Source organism: Myotis brandtii, unplaced genomic scaffold (genome assembly GCF_000412655.1).
Source record: "Myotis brandtii unplaced genomic scaffold, ASM41265v1 scaffold46, whole genome shotgun sequence".
Lineage (NCBI taxonomy): Eukaryota > Metazoa > Chordata > Mammalia > Chiroptera > Vespertilionidae > Myotis > Myotis brandtii.
In genome coordinates this window covers 6,155,130-6,174,789 of record NW_005367587.1, presented here as the reverse complement: position 1 = coordinate 6,174,789, position 19,660 = coordinate 6,155,130, and the positions used below count along the sequence as shown (strand labels likewise).

The 19,660-nt window shown below is 37.1% G+C and overlaps 1 protein-coding gene across 1 annotated transcript in view; it reads left to right on the top strand.

The window, feature by feature from the left end:
- The window catches only part of RABL3 (RAB, member of RAS oncogene family-like 3), a 42,831-nt gene extending 23,171 nt beyond the window's left edge, over positions 1-19,660 (top strand). The window contains exons 3-8 of the mRNA XM_005875353.2: positions 2,345-2,474; positions 6,593-6,707; positions 9,610-9,760; positions 13,975-14,046; positions 17,698-17,736; positions 18,350-19,660. Coding sequence (XP_005875415.1) covers positions 2,345-2,474; positions 6,593-6,707; positions 9,610-9,760; positions 13,975-14,046; positions 17,698-17,736; positions 18,350-18,415 — 573 coding nt within the window. The 3' untranslated portion in view covers positions 18,416-19,660. The remainder of the gene's footprint in view (positions 1-2,344; positions 2,475-6,592; positions 6,708-9,609; positions 9,761-13,974; positions 14,047-17,697; positions 17,737-18,349) is intronic.

Here is a 19,660-nt window from a genome sequence, read left to right as displayed (position 1 = left end):
GCACAAATTTTTGTGCACCGGGCCTCTAGTCTTATATAATAAAAGGCTAATATGCAAATAGACCGAACAGCAGAACAACCAAACAACCGAATAACCGGTCGCTGTGATGTGCGCTGATCACCAGGGGGTGCGCACGGAACATGGCGGGCGTCAGCCGCGGCAGGATGGTGGAGCAAGTGAGCGGGGGCACCAGACCAAGGTGGGGCGCTGGTCGCTGTCATTGGGGCGATCCTCTGGTGGTTACTGAAAATTCTTTGCTCCAGCATGCTGCGGTCCCGCCTGGCGCTCACACCTGCTGCCAGCGCTGGAGCCGCCGCTCATACCTGCTGCCGGCACCTGGTACTGGTTCCGATCAATTGGCGCCATCAGCGGGTGCGAGTGGCTGCTGATGGCCCATGATTGCCCCTGAGGGTTTCTCCACTTCCCCCTGCTCCTGAGGGGTGATTGCCCCCCCCCGCTGATGGCACCGGCCCCACTCACACCCACTGCTGGCGCCACACCTGTCAGCCGGTGCGAGCGGGGCCAGCGTCATCAGCGTGTGGGAGCGGTGGCAGTGGGAGTGGGGCTGCCGGCAGACAGGGGACTGGGGGCCACAGCGGGAGGGGCCAGGCAGGGGTGCGGAGGATGGGCTGAGACACACTTCTATGCCCACCACACCCTTGCGGCCCACAATTCCTTTCAAGGTGCACGAATTCGTTCACTGGGCCCCTCGTTATTTATAATAGCCAAGATTTGGAAGCAGCACAAGTGTCCATCAGTAGATGAGTGGATAAAAAAGCTGTGGTACATTTACACAATGAAATACTACTCAGCCATAAAAAAAGAAGGAAATCTTAACCTTTTGCGACAGCATGGAGAGTATTATAAGTGAAATAAGCCAGTCAGAGAAAGATAAATACCATATGATTTCAATGTGGAATCTAATGAACAAAATAAACAAGCAAGCAAAATAGAAATAGACTTATAGATACAGAAAACAGACTGACAGCTGTCAGAGGGGAGGGGCTTTGGGAGGCTGAGTGAAAAAGATGAAGAGGATTAAGCAAGAAACAACAATTTATAGACACAAACAACAGTATGGTGATTACAAGAGAGAAAGGGGATGGAGGGACATAAAAGAGGGTAAAGGAGGATAAATGGTGATGGAAAGATACTTGACTTTGTGTAGTGAACACAAAACAATACAAATTAATTAATTTAAAGGAACAGAGAAGCAACATGATAGCTTAAGGAAGTACATGCAATCAAGAGAAGGTAATTTTTTTTCTAAGATAGGAAAAATTATGGCATATTTGTATGCTGGTGGGAATTATCCAACTGAGAAGGAAAATTTGATGGTGAGAGTAGCTACATCTTTGATAAGAAAGAGGGGAATCTCATGCACAAGAGGTGGGTATTTGTCATTAGGGACACAGACAGCCTATCTCTAATAGATGGAGGGAAAATAGATTTTACAGGCACAAATGCAGAGAGGTGGGTAAATATGGGAAGAACAGGTTGTAGAAGTTCTCTTTTGATTGTTTCTGTCACAGGGAGCAAGGTTACTAGCTGTATTTGAGAACAAGGAAGATATATTGGAAATTTTGAAAAAGAGGAGAAAGTATGAAATAATTACCTAGGAGAGAAAAATAGGAAATGAACTACTGTATGCAATTGACTGAAGGAAGCTTCAAAGTTAAAATGAATCCAATCAGGTTGAATGTGTATTTTCCTGAGCTTCACATTCAGCTGCCTGGGTTGTAAACATGGAAATCAAGAAAAAGGTGGATATAGCCCTGACAGGTTTGGCTCAGTGGATAGAGCGTCGGCCTGTGGACTGAAGGGTTCCAGGTTCGAATCCAGTCAAGGGCATGTACCTTGGTTGTGGGCACATCCCCAGTAGGGGGTGAGCAGGAGGCAGCTGATAGATGTTTCTCTCTCATCGATGTTTCTAACTTCTATTCCTCTCCCTTCCTCACTGTAAAAAATTAATAAAAATATATATTTTTTTAAAAGGTGGATATACTTAGTGTTGGAATTTTGTCAGGTGAATATAATGTAAATAGGGGCAAAGGAGTGACTAAAATGACAAATCATGGATTTTATAGTTAGAAAGGGAGGATTTGGAAGTGGAAGGGGGAGCTGTGAAAGGTGTTAGGATCAATGAAGTACATATAGAGTCCTGTGAGGTCAAAGATTATTATTCGAGTTGGAGAATTAGAGGGAGGAAGTTTGAAAGAGAGGAGATGATGATCAGAGTCAGAGGGATGCTGATAAGTAGTGTCCAGTGCTTTAAACTGGAATGAGAGTGCTTACCAATTTCCTAAGTGGCTATAATAAGTATTTTGATGGATTGATTTTTTAGGTTCATGACTACAAAGAAGGAACCCCAGTAGAGAAGACCTACTATATAGAATTATGGGATGTTGGAGGTTCTGTGGGCAGTGCCAGCAGTGTGAAGAGCACAAGAGCAGTATTCTACAACTCTATCAATGGTAAAGCATTTTTTATTTCTACCATGTATTAATGGTCTAAGAGTACAGATCATCTGATATGGAGTGCTGTGGGATGCTGGACTCATCTTAATTTAAGAAAGGTGTAGTGACTCACAACTCTTAATATAAATCTGCCTATCGCATTCAAATTTATATTTCTAGATTCTAACCATGTAATTCAGAACATTAAATATTTACTCGGTTTAGTGTTTCTATTTATATTATTGTCATAAACTAAATATTGAGAAATAAAATTGTATTTGGGGAACTTGACATAAAACATGGAACTTTCAAAACACTGTCCCCTGGGAGTGCTATTTCTCTAGTCAGTTGGGAAAATACAATAGAGCTGTTAGGAATCCCACAGTCTAAGCCAGATGTCACAGAACTAAAAATCTTTCTTTCTTTCATCTCCCCTTAGAGAGAGTCCTATGTAATTAATTATAAAGAGATGCTTAAGGGTATTTTTAGGGGTGCAAAAAATTCCTCCAGGTATAGAGATTCAAATACCTTGAACAGATTTCTAGATGGAGGCATGTGATAGAGGTCATAGTTGCAATTCATAGAGGGCCTACTCTTTGTCAAGAGACTGAACCACTGACACCTGTGATTTACCTATAGCGTTTCTTTATCTTCTTCTCTTTTTTAAATGCATTTTTTAAAAATATTTTATTGATTTTTTACAGAGAGGAAGGGAGAGGGATAGAGAGTTAGAAACATCGATGAGAGAGAAACATCGATCAGCTGCCTCCTGCACACCCCCTACTGGGGATGTACCCGCAACCAAGGTACATGCCCTTGACTGGAATCGAACCTGGGACCCTTCAGTCCTCAAGCCGACGCTCTATCCACTGAGCCAAACCAGTCAGGGCTTAAATTCATTTTTTAAACCTTGTACTGTGAAGTATAATTTCAGCTTGTCTTTGATTGATGTACCAAAAGATTTGGCATCTCACCTCTTCCCTCCTAGTGTATGCTTAGCTAATACTCATTTATACTCATTTACTATTAGGGAAGCGCTGTAATTGCTAAGTACCTTCTTCATTCCTTCTGTTACTCTTTCACTATCTTCTCTTGTCATAAGCTGTTGTGGATGCTATAAAAAATTTAAAAAAGGAGAAAAAGCTTCTTGTCATTTGATATAAACTATAGAATACAGGATATAAACCATAGAATATTGTCCAAAAGTGTCCCAGTCTACCTAAAGAAAAAAAAATGAAACCAAAGAGTTATAAGATAGTGACATTAATGTATGATATTGTCATGCAAGAAAGAACATGATAATGGCATATATTAAAAGAATAAATATAAGTGAAAAAAACAGTAAGATAGTCATAGATGACTTCTTAGAGAAAAGGAGAAAAAGAAAAGAACTAGAATCAAGTGATAAAACTTGGTTTATATCAGACAAATGACTTTGTCAAAGTTGATACCAATCTGATCTGGCAAAGAAAAGTTTAGATATATAACACTTTTGAACTTTTGTTTAGATCTTTTTGAGAAAAAGTTAAGAGCAAAATAAATGTAAAGATAAAAATTGTAAGTAATAAAGTTAAAAACCATTTAAAACCTAGAAAGTTTATGGAATTGAGTCATAAACTTAATAAGTGCTAAAGAAGAAAGCCATCTAAATCCACTTATTTGACTGTCTTTTCTATACCTACTATTCATTAGTGATTTGTCTCTTCCTTGAATATTACTGAAGTAATTGCATATATTTTGTTAGTTTTACAGACAAGACTGAGACATATTTCTGTTTCTTAAAGTTTAAAAAAAAAAAAAGTCCCTTTAGCCCTGGCCGGGTGGCTCAGTTGATTGAATTGTCATTCCATACACCAAAAGGTTGTGAGTTTGATTCCTGGTCAGGGTATATACCTGGACTTCAGGTTCAATCCCCAGTAAGGGGGTGGGGGGATGAGTAGGGGAGGCAGCCAATTGATGTTTCTCTCTCCCTCCCTCTCCCTTCCTTGCTCTGTAAAATCAATTAAGAAAAACATCTTAAACACACACACACACAAATGCATAGTCTTTATTCTTAGTAATAACATTCTTCCCTCAAGAGCTTACCTTCTTCCCACTGTGATGAACTAGGCTGGTAATCCCCAAAGAAAATTTCTAAAGTATGTCTTTACCTCTTTCTCTTTTAAGATTAGAACATACTCTGATCAGCTGTCAACCTGATTTCTTTGCTCTGGACCCCAGAGTGACCCTCCTAGCTCATACAAACAGGAACTCTCAACCCAAATGAAAGAGGGAGAATAAGGAACAAGAGTACTCACATGCCTTTAAAAATTGCAGAGCCTTAAATAGAAATCTTTAAAAAAAAAAAAAATGAACTCCTTCCAGTCCAGCTAATAGCTCATCTAAACCTTTGTAATCCTTTCACTTTCCCAACCAAAAGTCTCACCCATAGCTTTATGATATTTATACCTGGGAAATAGGGAGAGGAGAAAATATCTGCCACTCCTGTGCCCTAAAGTGAGACTTTATTCTGTTTTTCCTCAATCTTTTACTGTCACATTAACTGAGTTCAAGGCAAGTTATTCAACCTCTCTGAGCCTCAGTTTCCACATGTATAAAATAAAGGTAATTCCTACTTCATAGAACTGTTCTGAAAATCAAATTAGATAACACATGTAAAGTACAATATGTAGCATGTAAGTGATGAATAAATGTTAGCTGTTTTTTTATATATTTTAAAATTGATTTCCAAGAGGAAGAGAGAGAGAGATAGAAACATCAGTGATGAGAGAGAATCATTGATAGGCTCCCTCCTGCATGCCCCCTACTGGAGGGTCAAATCCACAACCTGGGTATGTACCCTGACTGGGGATTGAACCGGACACTCAACCTCTGAGCCACGCCAGCCAGGCAGCTCTATTTTTTAATGGTAGCTCTTTATTCCTTTTTTAAAAAAATCTATCTTTAATTATGTGCCCTTGATGCCTAATAGAACACCTCATTGAGGAAGGTAGAGTGAATGCAGTTGGATATGGGGACAACTGTCAGATCTCTATTTATTCCAGATGCCAGGAGAGAGAACAGATTTATCTGAGCCAGCTTGAACAAGTCAGCTATGACATGCACAAGCACCTTCATTGTACAAATGTCTGTAAAATCTAGAGAAGCCAAATCTAACTCTTCTGCCCTTCTTTTTTAAATTGACATGAAAATGGAGGAATCATCAGTTTCACATCCTCTCTTCACAGTAGAATCTGGGTAATACAAAAGGTTGGGAGTTTAAAAACCTATAGTCTTTTGACCTCAAGATATCTTAAATTTCATTAGGCATGAAAGCTTTTCCTTTTTTATCTATAGCTTATTGGAATAATTACCTGCTTTTCTTTTCTGTCTAGGATCTTAACTGATTCTGTTTAATTGTATTTCTGAGCCTCATTACATTTTATCGTTTTCCTCAATCTCTCAAAAGTCCATCTATTTTCTATTATTCGTATCTCTTGACTATTTCTTCTTATCCCCTTCTAATGGCATTATTTATTTTGTTCTTTTAACTATATCTCTCAAAGAACTAAATAATTGGACTCTTGAGTTGATTAGGCAGGCCCCCGTAATCTACAGGAAAACATTTTCCAGGTAAAGAATAACAGTTGTATCAAATTAAATCAATACTGTTTTAATTTATTTTATTTAATATTTTTAGTGAAAATAAGTAATATGTGTATGTATGATGTCTGTGACAATACTGTGCAGAGTGCAATACTATGAAGAGTGCAGTTAGCTTTTTGAATGCATATAATTTCTTATATACTTGAAGTATTTTTATTCTCTTTTTTGATGAGGTGGTTCTGCAATTAGGACCAGACAGAGTAGGCACACATTAAGTGTTGAATGAAGAAAAAAAAAGAAAAGACATTCTAAAAGTTTAATGACATTTTATAGAATTTTTAGAAGTTAGACTAAGGAAATTTGGTAGATTATTTGTAAGAACTTGTAGAAGAAATTTTAAAATAATTAAGTCTGAGTAGTATTATACATACTATAGAATGCTAGGTTCACTAAGCATCTCAATGCTTGTTATTTACTAAGTCTCACTTTGCCAATTCAGAAATGAAGAAGAATTGTTCCTGTACTGACATTATTTTCTCTGATTATTTTAGGTATTATTTTAGTACATGACTTAACAAATAAGAAGTCATCCCAAAACTTGTATCGTTGGTCATCGGAAGCTCTCAACAAGGATTTGGTGCCAACCGGAGTCTTGGTAACAAATGGGTAAGCCCAAATTACTTCATAATTGGTTTGAAATGTTATAGCAAGCACAAGAATGCACCCTCCAAAACAACACTTTGTAAGATGTTTGATTTGCAAATATTTTCTCCCAGTCTGTACATTGCCTTTTCATTCTCCTAATGGTGACTTTCACAAAGCAATAGTTTGGCATGTCTAAAAAGTCTAATTTCTCAGTTTTTTTCTTTTATATTTTATACTTTGGGTAGGTATCATGTGTAAGAACTCTTGGCTTAATTCCAGAACATGCAGATTTTCTCCTCTGTTTCTTCTAGAAGTTTTATAGTTTTAGGTTTACTTTTAGATCTGTGCTCCTTTCTGAGTTACTTATAATGTGGAAGGTTTTAATTGAGGGTGACTTTTGCATATGAATGTCCAATTGTCACAGCACAATCTATTGACAAGATTAATCTTTCTTCATTGAATTGCTTTTACTCTTTTGCCATAAATCAGTTGACCACATTTATATGGGTCTATTTCTAGAGTCCCTAATTCCATTCCATTGCTCTGTTTGCCTATCCCTTCACCAATACTACAGTCTTGATTATTGTAGCATTATAGTAAGTCTTAAAATTAGGTAGTGTGATTCCTCCAATTGTTTAGCTAGTCTAGTTTGCCTCACCATATAAAATTGAAATCAGCTTGTCTATATTGGCAAAAATTATGCTTGGATTTTTATTGGAATTGCAATAAACCTATAAATCAAGTCAGAGAGAATATTTGTTGCCTCTTCTAATCCATGAGCACAGATGTTTTACTTCAAAACATCTTCAGTGATAATCCTAGATATGATACCGTTTCATCTGTATACTTCAGTGTGTAACTTTAAATATTAAGAACTTTTTGAACATAACCAAAATGTAATTGTCATACTTAAAATTAACAATAATCCTTTAATGTAGAATATTATTTTAAATTACACAAATGTCTTATAAATATTGGTTTATTCAAATCTGTATCTAAGTAAGGTCCACTCATTGTATTTACTTTCTTTTCATCTTAACTTCCCCTTCCTTTTTTAATTTTTATCTTTTATCCTCTAGCAATTTATTTTTTGAAAAAAAGATGGCTTGTTTGTCTTGTAGAATTTTCTGTATTCTGGATTTTGCTGATTGCTTGCTGATAAGAGCTGTTAAATTTGTTTCTCTGAATCCTAAATCTTCTCTAAAATGGTAGTTAAGTATAGCTATCTGAAAGATGCAATTTTTGTGTGTGTGTGTTTGCCAAAGTTAAATTGGATGTAAGGTTTAATAAAAAAGAGAAAAAATGGAAGTTAAAAAAAGATATAAGAGAACAAATTATATGTGTATTTCAACATGTATGTTATGATACATATATAATACATATGCTAATGTATAACACGTGCAGTATGTTATATTACATATGTAATATATGTGTTGATTTGCAAGAGATTATGCAAGACTACAAGTGACAGAGATATATGTGTATTAAAGATGATGTTGGATGAACTATATACAAAAATTTGAATATGAACCATACTTAGTGAGTATAGGAAAATAAAATAGTCCTAACAGAGGACACTCTCAATGCTTTATTATCTGATAAAGCAGATTTCAGTTTTAGACAATTTCTCCTAAATCAGGGATGATATTGGCAAAAAGAATCAAAGGTCTTGAACTCAAGCTATTATTGGCTTTGTTGCAATAAATAGAATGGTAATATTTTTATGAAATGGGAGTTAATAGTTCAAAACAATTGTGTTGCAAGGCTGAATAGTAACTGAGGTTCTGCAAGATTATTGTAAAAGGCAAAAAAAATAATAATTTTGTATACACACCTCTAATTTAGATTATTCAAAGAGAAAGGGAAATAATAATCAAAGGAAGAAAAACAGCTATGCTCAACTGGCTTGTATTGATTGGATTGTGCAATATTGATTTACTGTCATCAGGTGTTTGAAACCAGATTTTGCTGACCATTGTAAATTGAGCTTATAACATGTCAAAAATCCAAACCTTTTATTTCTCATATGTGAATAGAATTTAAATTAATTCAACAACGTTGGGCTCTAGGTTCCTTTTAGTTATAGAAGGAATACCACTCTATCCTTTGAGTAGAAATAGAAAAAAAGAATTGTAAAGAACTGTAGTGCTGGTACAATTGTTACTGTACCAACAAAGAGAGGTAACTAGCCCAAGGTTATACAGTGACCCTAAGGGATTTGTATTGCTTGTCCTTGGTCTCCCTGTCCTCTGTCTCCCACAGCTCTCATATCAGGACAAACAACTGTTTGGTATTCAATTCTTCCCTTTTACTATTCATTTTGTGGTTTAGCTGTTTCTTCCCTTTCCATATATTGAAACCATCTTAATGGTTGATTTATTCTGGCCTTTGGCATCCCTATTTCCTGTTTTCCTTGAACAATCTATTTTTCATTGTAATTCATAGACAGAAATATGTATGGTAGTATAGAGTTTATTTATAGCCTTGCAGATACCCAGAAGCTTGTCATTTTCCCCTCTGACACAAGGCTTGAGTGCCATGCTAGTTTCCAGGGTTTTCTTTACACTGAGGTTTGAATCCACTCTTTGCATCTATACAGAAAAATTCCTGAGCCTTAGGAGATAGAGCTTTGGGAGAAGTCAACTCAACCTACCTTGGTATACCTGTTGGGCACTCAGTTATTCAAGTAGTCTATAAGGACTCATGGGCACAAATTTTGAGTAGTTAGATAAATAGTTGGAACTCTGTAGATGGTGAGGATGGATTGTTAAATAAACAAGTAGATGGAAGAAATTAGGAGAAAAATAGGTTTATAGGTGAGTCAGTGAATGATCAGTAAAATAGTATAAGCTAGTTGCATTTAAATATTATACATCTACATCAAAAAGGTAAATTCTATTCACCTCTTCATTATTTATCACAGGGATTATGACCAGGAACAATTTGCTGAGAACCAAATCCCACTCTTGGTAATAGGGACTAAACTGGATCAGATTCATGAAACCAAGCGCCATGAAGTTTTAACTAGGACTGCTTTCCTGGCTGAGGATTTCAATGCAGAGGAGATTAATTTGGTGTGTATTTTCACTAATGCATGTTTATATTATTGTCAGTTGAAAGTGAACCTGAAGACTTCACAAGTCATATATTCTCCCAAAAGAAGCTTTATACTTGAAGGCAGGCTATTTTGGTTCTACTCCAAAATATGGTGCAAATTGGAATCAACATAGACTGTCAGATGGGCAGTCACTTCAATCTCTTTATATGCTGATCTGTTGGAAGGTTTAAACTTTGTTCTATGAATAAATGTAAAAATCATGGGCTTTTTCTTTAAAAGATTTTTAAAAATCACCCTAAAGTCAAAATAAGTAACTTAAGGTGACAAAGAAAGATTGTGATACTGTACCTTGATTATTCTTGCTTTAGAAAAGCCTCTTAGTGTTTTAAATTACAGAATTTACCTTAAAGGGCAAACAACTAGACAAGTGAAAAAACTACAATCTATAAACCAGGAGTGCTTCATAGGCATTAGTTTCTATACTCTTATGTGTATACGGACGATTGAATCCCTTCCTGAGATATTTAACTCGATTAGAATTTGGTGCTAAAAAGGCTAAGAAAAGTCCTCATATAAACCAGTTGGTGTTGCCCAGAGAAAGATATGTCATTGCTCACAAGTAGGATTTGTGCAGCATATATGGTGCACTGGCATTCAGACATGTGGTGGTCGTAGTGGTTTAATAATACCAGTTGCTACCATTTATTATTTACATGCCAAGCACTGTTCTGCTTATTTACATACGTTATCTCACATGCATTCTCTTCATATCATCTCTATAAAGTAGGCATTATTATTATCCCCATTTTAAAGATGAAGACTAGTAGCAGAGAGAGGTAACTAGGCCATAGTTACCAGTCAAAGCAGGCACTCTGACTTCAGAGCCTGTGCTGTACAATTAACGCTATTTTCCACTTAATTTTCCTAAAATTAACATTTAGAATCTTGGAAAGAACTCTTAGAAATCACCTAGATTAACAATTACCCAAAGCTGACTGCATATTCATATTACCAGCCAACAGTACCTGTGAAAATTTTTTAATAACTGCCCCATAGCAGGAGCTTTTTATTCATAAGGTCTGGCAGGAGGACCAGGACTCTAGTTTAACAAATAACTCAGGTGATTCTAATGCCCTTACTCTGAGAGTCAACATTTGTGAACACTGCTTTGGTTCAACCACCTCTACCCCCATAATTGAATCAGCTTCTCTTACATTCTACTTGGCAGTTAAGGTACCTTATTTCTCTCAACTGCCACCATGGAATATTCAATGTAAATGCCCCTGGTGGTCAGCACTGGACCATAGGTTACAGAAGATTCCTGCTCTTTAGAATATATAATCTATATATATAAAAGCCTAAGCGACCATTACGACCAGTTGACTGGAATGACCAGTTGCTATGACGCACACTGACCACCAGGGGGCAGATGTTCAACATAGGAGCTGCCCGCTGGTGGTCAGTACACTCCCACAGCAGGAGCGCCAGTCAGCCAGAAGCCAGGCTCACCGCTGGCGAGTGGAGCCTCTTCCACCTCCACAGCAGTGCTACGTAGCCGCGGGGCGCCCAGCCCCAGCTCCGGCTCCTTCCCGGCCACCTTCCCCTTCGGCACTGCTACACCCCTTGCGGGATGTCGGACTGCCGGTTTCGGCCCGATCCCTGCAGGCCAGTCCGACATCCCCCAAGGGGTACCGGATTGAGAGAGGGGGTAGGCCAGGCTGAGAGACCCCATCCATGCATGAATCCTTGCACCAGGCCTATAATATAATATATAATGCTGAGGTTACTTCCTTTGAAAATTATTTCCAAAGTGAAATTTACCATTACATATACTTAATTTGTTCCATTAATTACTTTCAATGTGTTTTGGGAAGTATCTGTTTATAGTGGTTAAATGTATGATTTCCTACTTTATTTGCAAAGTCAGGGCCAATTGTTAACAAGATGTAAAGGTACTCAAATGGTGATACTTTGGCACACACAGTCTCCACAGAGTTCACATACAACATACTTTTGGCCTTCTATCCGTGTATGGCCTCGAGGACACAGCAGGAGCAACAAAGGGGTCTTGAGTATACAGGGAACTAAAAATGAGGAAAATTGGTTAAGAATTTCAAAAAGAGATAATCAAAAAGACTCAGCAAGTAAATATAAAGCCTCAAATAATAAACTAGTGTAACAATATTAGTGCTAGCATCTTTAGTTACTGTATGTATACATCAAAGAAGGAATCAGAGTTATCATCTTGTACCTGAAAAATGTCAGCGTTTAAATTCTAGATAGGGAGAAGATTACTTACTTTTTTCAAATCCTGTTAGGCTTATTGTGTCTAGTACAATTTTTTTCTCTGTTATGTGTTTATTTCAAAATGGACATATTAAAGCATCTTCCCTGGTTATTATTCCTTTCTCAAGCTTAGACAAGCTATTTAGAGCTATTAATTTTCAGGTTTTGCTCTCAGCCATGATCAATAACAGATGGCTCTTTCAGCCTTAAAATTCTTATCCTGAAATTATAGAATTTCTCTAGCCTGGTCAAGCTTAAATTGTGCAGCCTTAGAATTAAGTTTTTGGGAGGTTTTGTTTATTTGTTTGCTACTTGGTTTAGATTTTATATTTAGTACTGCAGCTCTATTTGGAATCATCTTCGAAGTCTTTTAACATTCTGATGACTATTTAATTAGTATCCATTTTGTAAAACATCTAACACAGGTCCATCTAAGGTTTGTCTCTTATATGCCCCAACTGCTGTATAAATGTGTTCAAACATTATTTCAAATACAATAGTTTGCATAATAATATTTCAGCTTATTTAATCTATATATGGAATTATCTTTTATATTAGGTGCTTGTGTCTGAAAATTCAGTCTGAATAGCATTTTCTTAGAATGAAGAGAGAAAGGAACTAATATTTCAGTACCTGCTATGTGCCTGACATGCATTAACTCATTTAATTTTCACAGAAATCCTATGGGATAAGTATCGTTATCCCCATTTCATAAATGAACTACACTTTAAAGATTTAGTAACCTAACCAATGTCACACAGTCTAGAAATGTAGAGACAGATATTCAGATTCAGAGCTTGCTGGCTTCTAGTATTCTGTGATCTTTGAAACATTTGTTAGAGTCTCTCTTTTTTTGTGGTTTTGAAAATGTATTATAGATTCTGGCCGAAATTAAAAATGTGAGCCTTGAAATGTTATATATGGATAAAATAAGTGACTGTTACAAAATTTATTGGAAAGGAGTCATGTGGGCTTAGAGAGTACAAATCAATAAATGCAACACCAATAATTTCAGAATATCCCAAGGGACACAGCTTGAAAGACAAATATCATTCTTGTAAAGCAGCCTACATGATATCCTCATAGTTTGGTCTTACGTGCCATTTGAGTTAGAAATCAAAATATTCTGTCTCTTAAGGTGGCAAGTCAGTAATGACAAGCAAAGGCAACACAACCCTGGAATTTCAATAAAAGGATAGTAAGCCTTTTAAGGTCTTTACTAGTCATTATAATGATTTAATGTTCCAGATTGTTTTGTTTCCTCTGGGCTCCATTTTTAAAAATCCTATTTAATAGTAATATATCTCTTGTTCATTATTGTTTCTCTAACTAGTGTTAATAATAATGCTTAATGATATTTAATAATAACATTGTCTATTATTATAAAAAATATATCTATTATTTATTATCACCTTTATGGCCTACCAAGAGATGTATTGGCTTGTGTTCAATGTGTGAGAAATCCCTGGCAACTGTTATGTTTGTTCTTTGCTCCTCTTAACGTCTTATTTTTGTGCTTCCTACTATTTGTATGAACTGCATAGAACTTAGTTGAGCACTGGTGAGTAACTAGTGCTAAAAAGTAAAGTGTTGACTTTTTAATGGCTTTATTTCTGCTTTTCAGGGTAATTGTAGGTGGGTCACCTGATTAGTATCTTGGTTGTATTAGTAAGATATTAGTAATCCTGTCTTCCTTTGTGAATTAATTGATGTACATATTGGTTCAGTGTCTTCTAAAATTGCTCAAATAACAAAAAGTGTCCTTTATCTTCCTTTAGCACTTCCCTCTATGCTGTGTGCATCATAATTTAAAAATAACATGAATATTTTATGAGAGTATTATGCCTAATATTTTACTATAGAAATGTGCAACAGGAACATTGATAACTAACAAGAGCTATGTTCTCTAGCTTTTAATCGTAGCTCTTATGTTTTATCTTCTAGGATTGCACAAATCCACGGTACTTAGCTGCTGGTTCTTCTAATGCTGTCAAGCTCAGTAGGTTTTTTGATAAGGTAATGGCCTCAATTAAGTTATTTTTAAATTTAATTTATATATTATGAGAATTTAACTTTTTTTATAGAATGCTTTGTCCTTTTATGCCTTCATCCTGAATGTCACAGGCTGAATAATACTTGTTTTGATCTCTCTTATCTGTTGGTATAATTGCTCAAGGCCTGCTGACGTATTTATACTATCACCAGTGTTCTCTAGCAAAGGATGAAAGCTACTGAATTTAAATGGGGTTTTTTAATAAGATACCTAATTCCACTTCTTAGAACTATTTATGTTTCCCTAATTTCTATCTCTTTTTGTACTTATTCACCCCTAAGCCCTACAAAAGACAGTGAACTGAGGAGATTCTACTTAGTTAAAGCCCTAAGTTCATTTTGCTCTCCCAGCTATTAATAGTTCTTACTATTACTTTTAAGGTAATCTTCTTGATTCCCTATTGTTTCCCTATCAGAAACTTTTGCATTAAAGTTATTGACTCTTGCTAGCATCATCTTATTGTAGAATGAAAATGTAGAATGACTCAGCATGCTAGTAAATTAGAGCACTGTTTGTCTTTCTTTCACAAGTCCTTACAGCTGCATTGCACGTAGTATTGACCGAGCTTAAGTTGCTTGCCCAATGCTGACATTGTGTAGTAAAGTAAAATAGGATGTATTTCTGTATGCTATTGAAAAAGATTAATTTCTGTATTATATTTCCTTTTAAGTGTAATCTTCCAAGAAACATTTTTCTCATAGATCTTCTTTATGAATCATTTTTCTTTTAGCAATTTAGGGATTTAATATTTGCCCCTTTATCCAATATGTCAGCAGAGATAAAGCCCCACACCCTCCCTATTTAATGAGATCATGGGGAAATTTTTGCTTCATTGCAGAACTTCCCAACTGGTGTGTCGCAAATAGGGTACAGCTGTACTGAGATATTGATCCACTCATTTCTCTGAGCAGCAGAGCCCCTCGGGCTGGGTGATTGGCAACCTCTTCCATTTACCCCAGTGTGCTGTACAAATATTAGCATTTTCTAAATGGGATGCACTGCAAGGAACCACATTTTCTGTTCACATTGTTTTCAAACTTAAAATGTAAGAACTTTGATTTAGTTTAGATCCCTGATCCCATCTGATACAAAATACTATCCCCTAAGAGCAACATCTTATAGATCTGTGTCTGACATGGAAAGATCTCACAATATACTGTTTAAAATTTTAAATAATTTAATAATTTTAGAATTGAAATATTAAATGTAATGTTATATCTTAGAGAAACAATGGGTTATAGACTAATGGGACCCAAGTTGTCTGTCAAGGCTTTTTTTTTTTTTTCCCTTTATTGATTTCAGAGGGGAAAGGAGAAGAAGAGAGAGAGATAGAAACATCAATGATGAGAGAGAATCATTGATTGGCTGCCTCCTGCACACCCCCTACTAGGGATCGAGCCCACAACCCAGGCATGTGCCCTTGGCCAGAATCGAACCTGGGACCCCTCATTCCACAGACTGACGCTCTATCCACTGAGCCAAGCCAGCCAGGGCAAGGTTTTATTCTTAAAAAATCAGAGGGAACTTGATGAGTTTTAAGAAGAGAGCAAGATTTAATAAGAGGACATTGCAAGTTGAGGGCAGGGAGTTATAAGCAAAAGCAAAAAGGTAACTTCTCTCGTCATTGCCTAAATCACAACCAAAGGTGTGTGGATTAGGAGGTTGGCCAGACCTCCAGACTGAGGTGGTTGCCAGAAACCAAGGGATATGGCAGCTAAATTTCACCCAGTTTTCTATACATCATATCTGTGAGAATTTTCCCCCCGTTGATTTTAGAGGGAGAAGGGAAGATGGAGAGAAACATCTATGTGAGAGAGAAACATCCGTTGGTTGCCTCCTGTACCCGCCTCGACTAGGGATCAAACCTGCAACCCAGGAATGTGCCCTGATCAGGAATTGAACCTGCAACCCTGTGGTGTACCAGACTACCCTCCAACCAACTGAGCCACACTGGCCAGGGCCCCAAGAATTTAATGTAAAGATTTCTTTTCCAAGAGGGAATCTGACTCCTCCTCCAGACTCCCTTGGCTAGTAGTAATTCTTCCCTACTCTAGAATGATAGGATTTTCCTGTCCTGCCCCAGAGAAAGGAAGAGAATCAGTCCCTTCTTGCTTTCTCTAAGACCAAGTATTTTGAGATGTATATTGATCATGAACCAGCTTTCCTACCTCGGGGGCCAGTGAATGTAACCTTACCCCAGGTCTCTCGTGGCTAACAGTGACTCAGCCATAGTCTCTAAGATAGAAAAATCCAGCTATTTTGGCTGCCAGGCCAGTTAGAGTAAGCTGACACAGGCCTGGAAGAAGATGCTCAGCATTTATTCAGAGGAATTTTTATTTTCATAATTCTAGATTCCAGTGTCTTAATCTCCAGCTAATCTGTATCTTATTGATTAAATTTTCTTAATCACAACAGCCCTGGCTAAAGAAAACAATACTGCCTATGCAATCATTGTAGTTTCTCAAGTGTTAGAACAGAATTTGTTATTTTTTAAAATGTGTTTCATAATATGAAAACGTGGTGCTCCTTAAACTCACAATTTAGGGCATGCCGTTTGAGGGTTTCTTTATCATAGAAGTGATGGATTTGTGCAGATGCACCCACTGCTTTACTGTGTTTCTCCTGTTGACCAAATACAGACGGTTCTGAAACTGCTGAATTACGGGTGCAGATTAAATCCATAAAAAGACACTAATTGACACTGTTGATGTTGTGTCATCTGTCTCCATGGAGGCTCTATAGAATTTATCACTGTTTTTGCTAGAGGGATGTGGTGGTTCATTGCATTACACAGACTCCTCTTTAAGGAATAGCTGTACTATTAGTAGGCAGGTGCTTTGCATTTTTCTTATGAATTCTGTTTGGTACCTTTTAGGACTGACTGCTAGGAAGCTTAGGGCCAAATTTCCTCTTATCCTATCTAATAAAGAGGGAATGTGCTAATTGACCATCACACCATCACAAAGATGGTGGCGCCCACAGCCAATAAGGAGGGAATATGCTAATTGACTGCCACACCATCAAAGATGGTGGCACCCACAGCCACAAGATGGTGGCACCCAGTCCCCTCAGCCCCACCTGCTTCCAGAGTCCCCAGTCCCCTCAGCCCCCCAGCTACCCAGGGCCAGCCCGAGGCTTGCGCTGCCAGTAGTGGCAGCAGCAGCAGAGGTGTGATGGGGCGTCGCATTCTCCTGATCGCCTCCCTCCCCTGAGGGCTCCCGGTCTGTGAGAGGGGGCAGGCTGGTCTGAGGGACCCCCCCTCCAGTGCATGAATTTTCATGCACCAAGCCTCTAGTATACTAAAAATTGCATGGGGGAAAAAACATTGTATGGATCAAATGTCATTCTCTGTTACTTAGTCATTTTTTTAATTTATTTTTTCATTTATTTTTTTTAATCTATTAGAACTTTCTGGAATGAGGCAGGCTCTTAGGAAATAATCCTACAATCCTGATCCCATTAGCACCAGATTCAACTCACTGTACCAGATGCCTATAGCTTTTGAAAAGACTCTTAATTTGGATATATGCCTTTTAGTCCCCTGAATAGCCATTACAATTAGCCACTTTTTCCAGATCTGTGTACTAAACTCTTAAAATCTTTGTTTCTCACAGGTCATAGAAAAGAGATACTTTTTAAGAGACAGTAATCAGGTCAGTATCTATCTTTTCTTTATAAAATGGGTTCTTAAATTTGTAGAGAGGTGATTTCCAAATTTATCTTCAGAAATGGTTAAAAAAAAAAAAAAGTAGGGGAAGTCCCTTTGTAAGCACAAGCAACTGATTGTTTGCTGTTAAACCCAAAAGAAAATAAGATCAAGGGAAAGAGTCCAAGAGACAAGAAATAAATAAATAAAGAAAGAAAGAAAGAAAGAAAGAAAGAAAGAAATAAAGAAATAAAATTCAGGAATAAGGTTACATTATAACATAATAAAATAAAATCGTTTGCTTGAGACACCAAAGATGTATATCCAAAGTCTATTACAAGCAAATAATTCATGTAAAGTCCAGTAGATGAATATTCTGAGATTCACCTTCATCCTCTCTGATTTAGATGACCCTGTCACCAATTTGTTGGCAAATGTTTTCCATTTTGGGAAAATGTATTTTTATTATTTAGTCTGCTGTGGTTTTCTGAGTAAAACCACAGACTGGTGGTTCTCTCAGGAACAATAGACAGACATTTTAAAGAAAAAAAATTTAAAGGCTATTAGCATTTGAACTCTGCCTACTTGAGACTTATTGTGATTATCTTTCTTGCCTACAGATTCCAGGCTTTCCTGATCGAAAGAGGTTTTGGGGAGGAACATTGAAGGGCCTTCATTATGACTGAATTATGTGCATCCTTTGGAAGAGTGAGAAAGCAGTGGCAATTTTTCACAGCATTCTTCTGGCTGTGTCAATTATTAATGTCTCAGCCTTTTAATGAAATCATCTTAAAATGCCACCCTTCACCCTCACCCTTTAATGGAAAACTAAAAGGAACTGACAGTGCGGGAGGTCTGAACTTTGTCCCCATTCTCTCTGTTCCTCACCTTTCTGTCCCTGTTTATAGATTATGTAAAAGCCTTATGGAAATATGAGATGTTGTCAAAATGATGCAGTAAATGAGCAGTGACAGAGTGCTGCAGAGAAAATTTACTCCTGCCTAGAACTGGAGCGTTTTTGGGTCTGTAATTTTCCCACACTCCTTGCTGAAGGCTTAATTAAGCACTTCAAAAATGTATCTCTATTGTTTTACCTTCTGGAGGGGAAAGGTTATGTTAACCAGCCCTGAGTTGTCTACCCCAAACAATCTTTGTCATTTTCAAAGAAGCAAAATTGTGTTATTTAATTATCTCCACCCTCATCACACACAAGGATACCTAATAATAGCAACCCTTGTTCCCTCTCCTCTCCTTTGAAAATGGTTCAGTGGCTGGAAGAGGAGGACTAATGGCTGGAGTTAAATATAAATAGATTAATAATACATAGAGAACAGCAGTACCAGAAGAGAAGAATTCTGCAAGAAATTGACAGCTCACTAAATCCTTCACTCTTTAGGTAAAGCTGTCTGCACGATCACTGTTATCTGTTTGGAAATGGGTAAGGTGAAATCTAAGACCTGCACAAAGGCAGTAAGAAAGATTTGTAGCCTCTTCAGGTTTGCTTGTTTTTTAAAGGAAAAGTTAACTCCTGAAATGTCTCTTAACTATAGTCTATAAACTAAGAATATTATTCTTTGTGTCAACAATGTATTTATGGAGAGAAGTAAAAATAAGTTCCATAGCAACACATTTACATGAATTATAAATTAGAATTCTTGGATTTCATAAGCCAGAATTTTGGGGTGGTGGTGTGTGTATATGCATAAGTGTTTGTCACTTTTTTTACCCATCTTTTTTGCTTCTTTAATTCTCTCTGCCCTGGTTGTTCTTAAATATATAAACCTGGTTTACAAAAACTGTAATTTGCTGCCTTATTCAACACCTTTTCACCCGCATTCTGGCTCTGGCTCTGCTGCGGGACTCTGCACTCCTGATTTTGCTCTATATTAAAATATAGTAATAATATTAAATATAGAGTTTCAGCTTCTCAT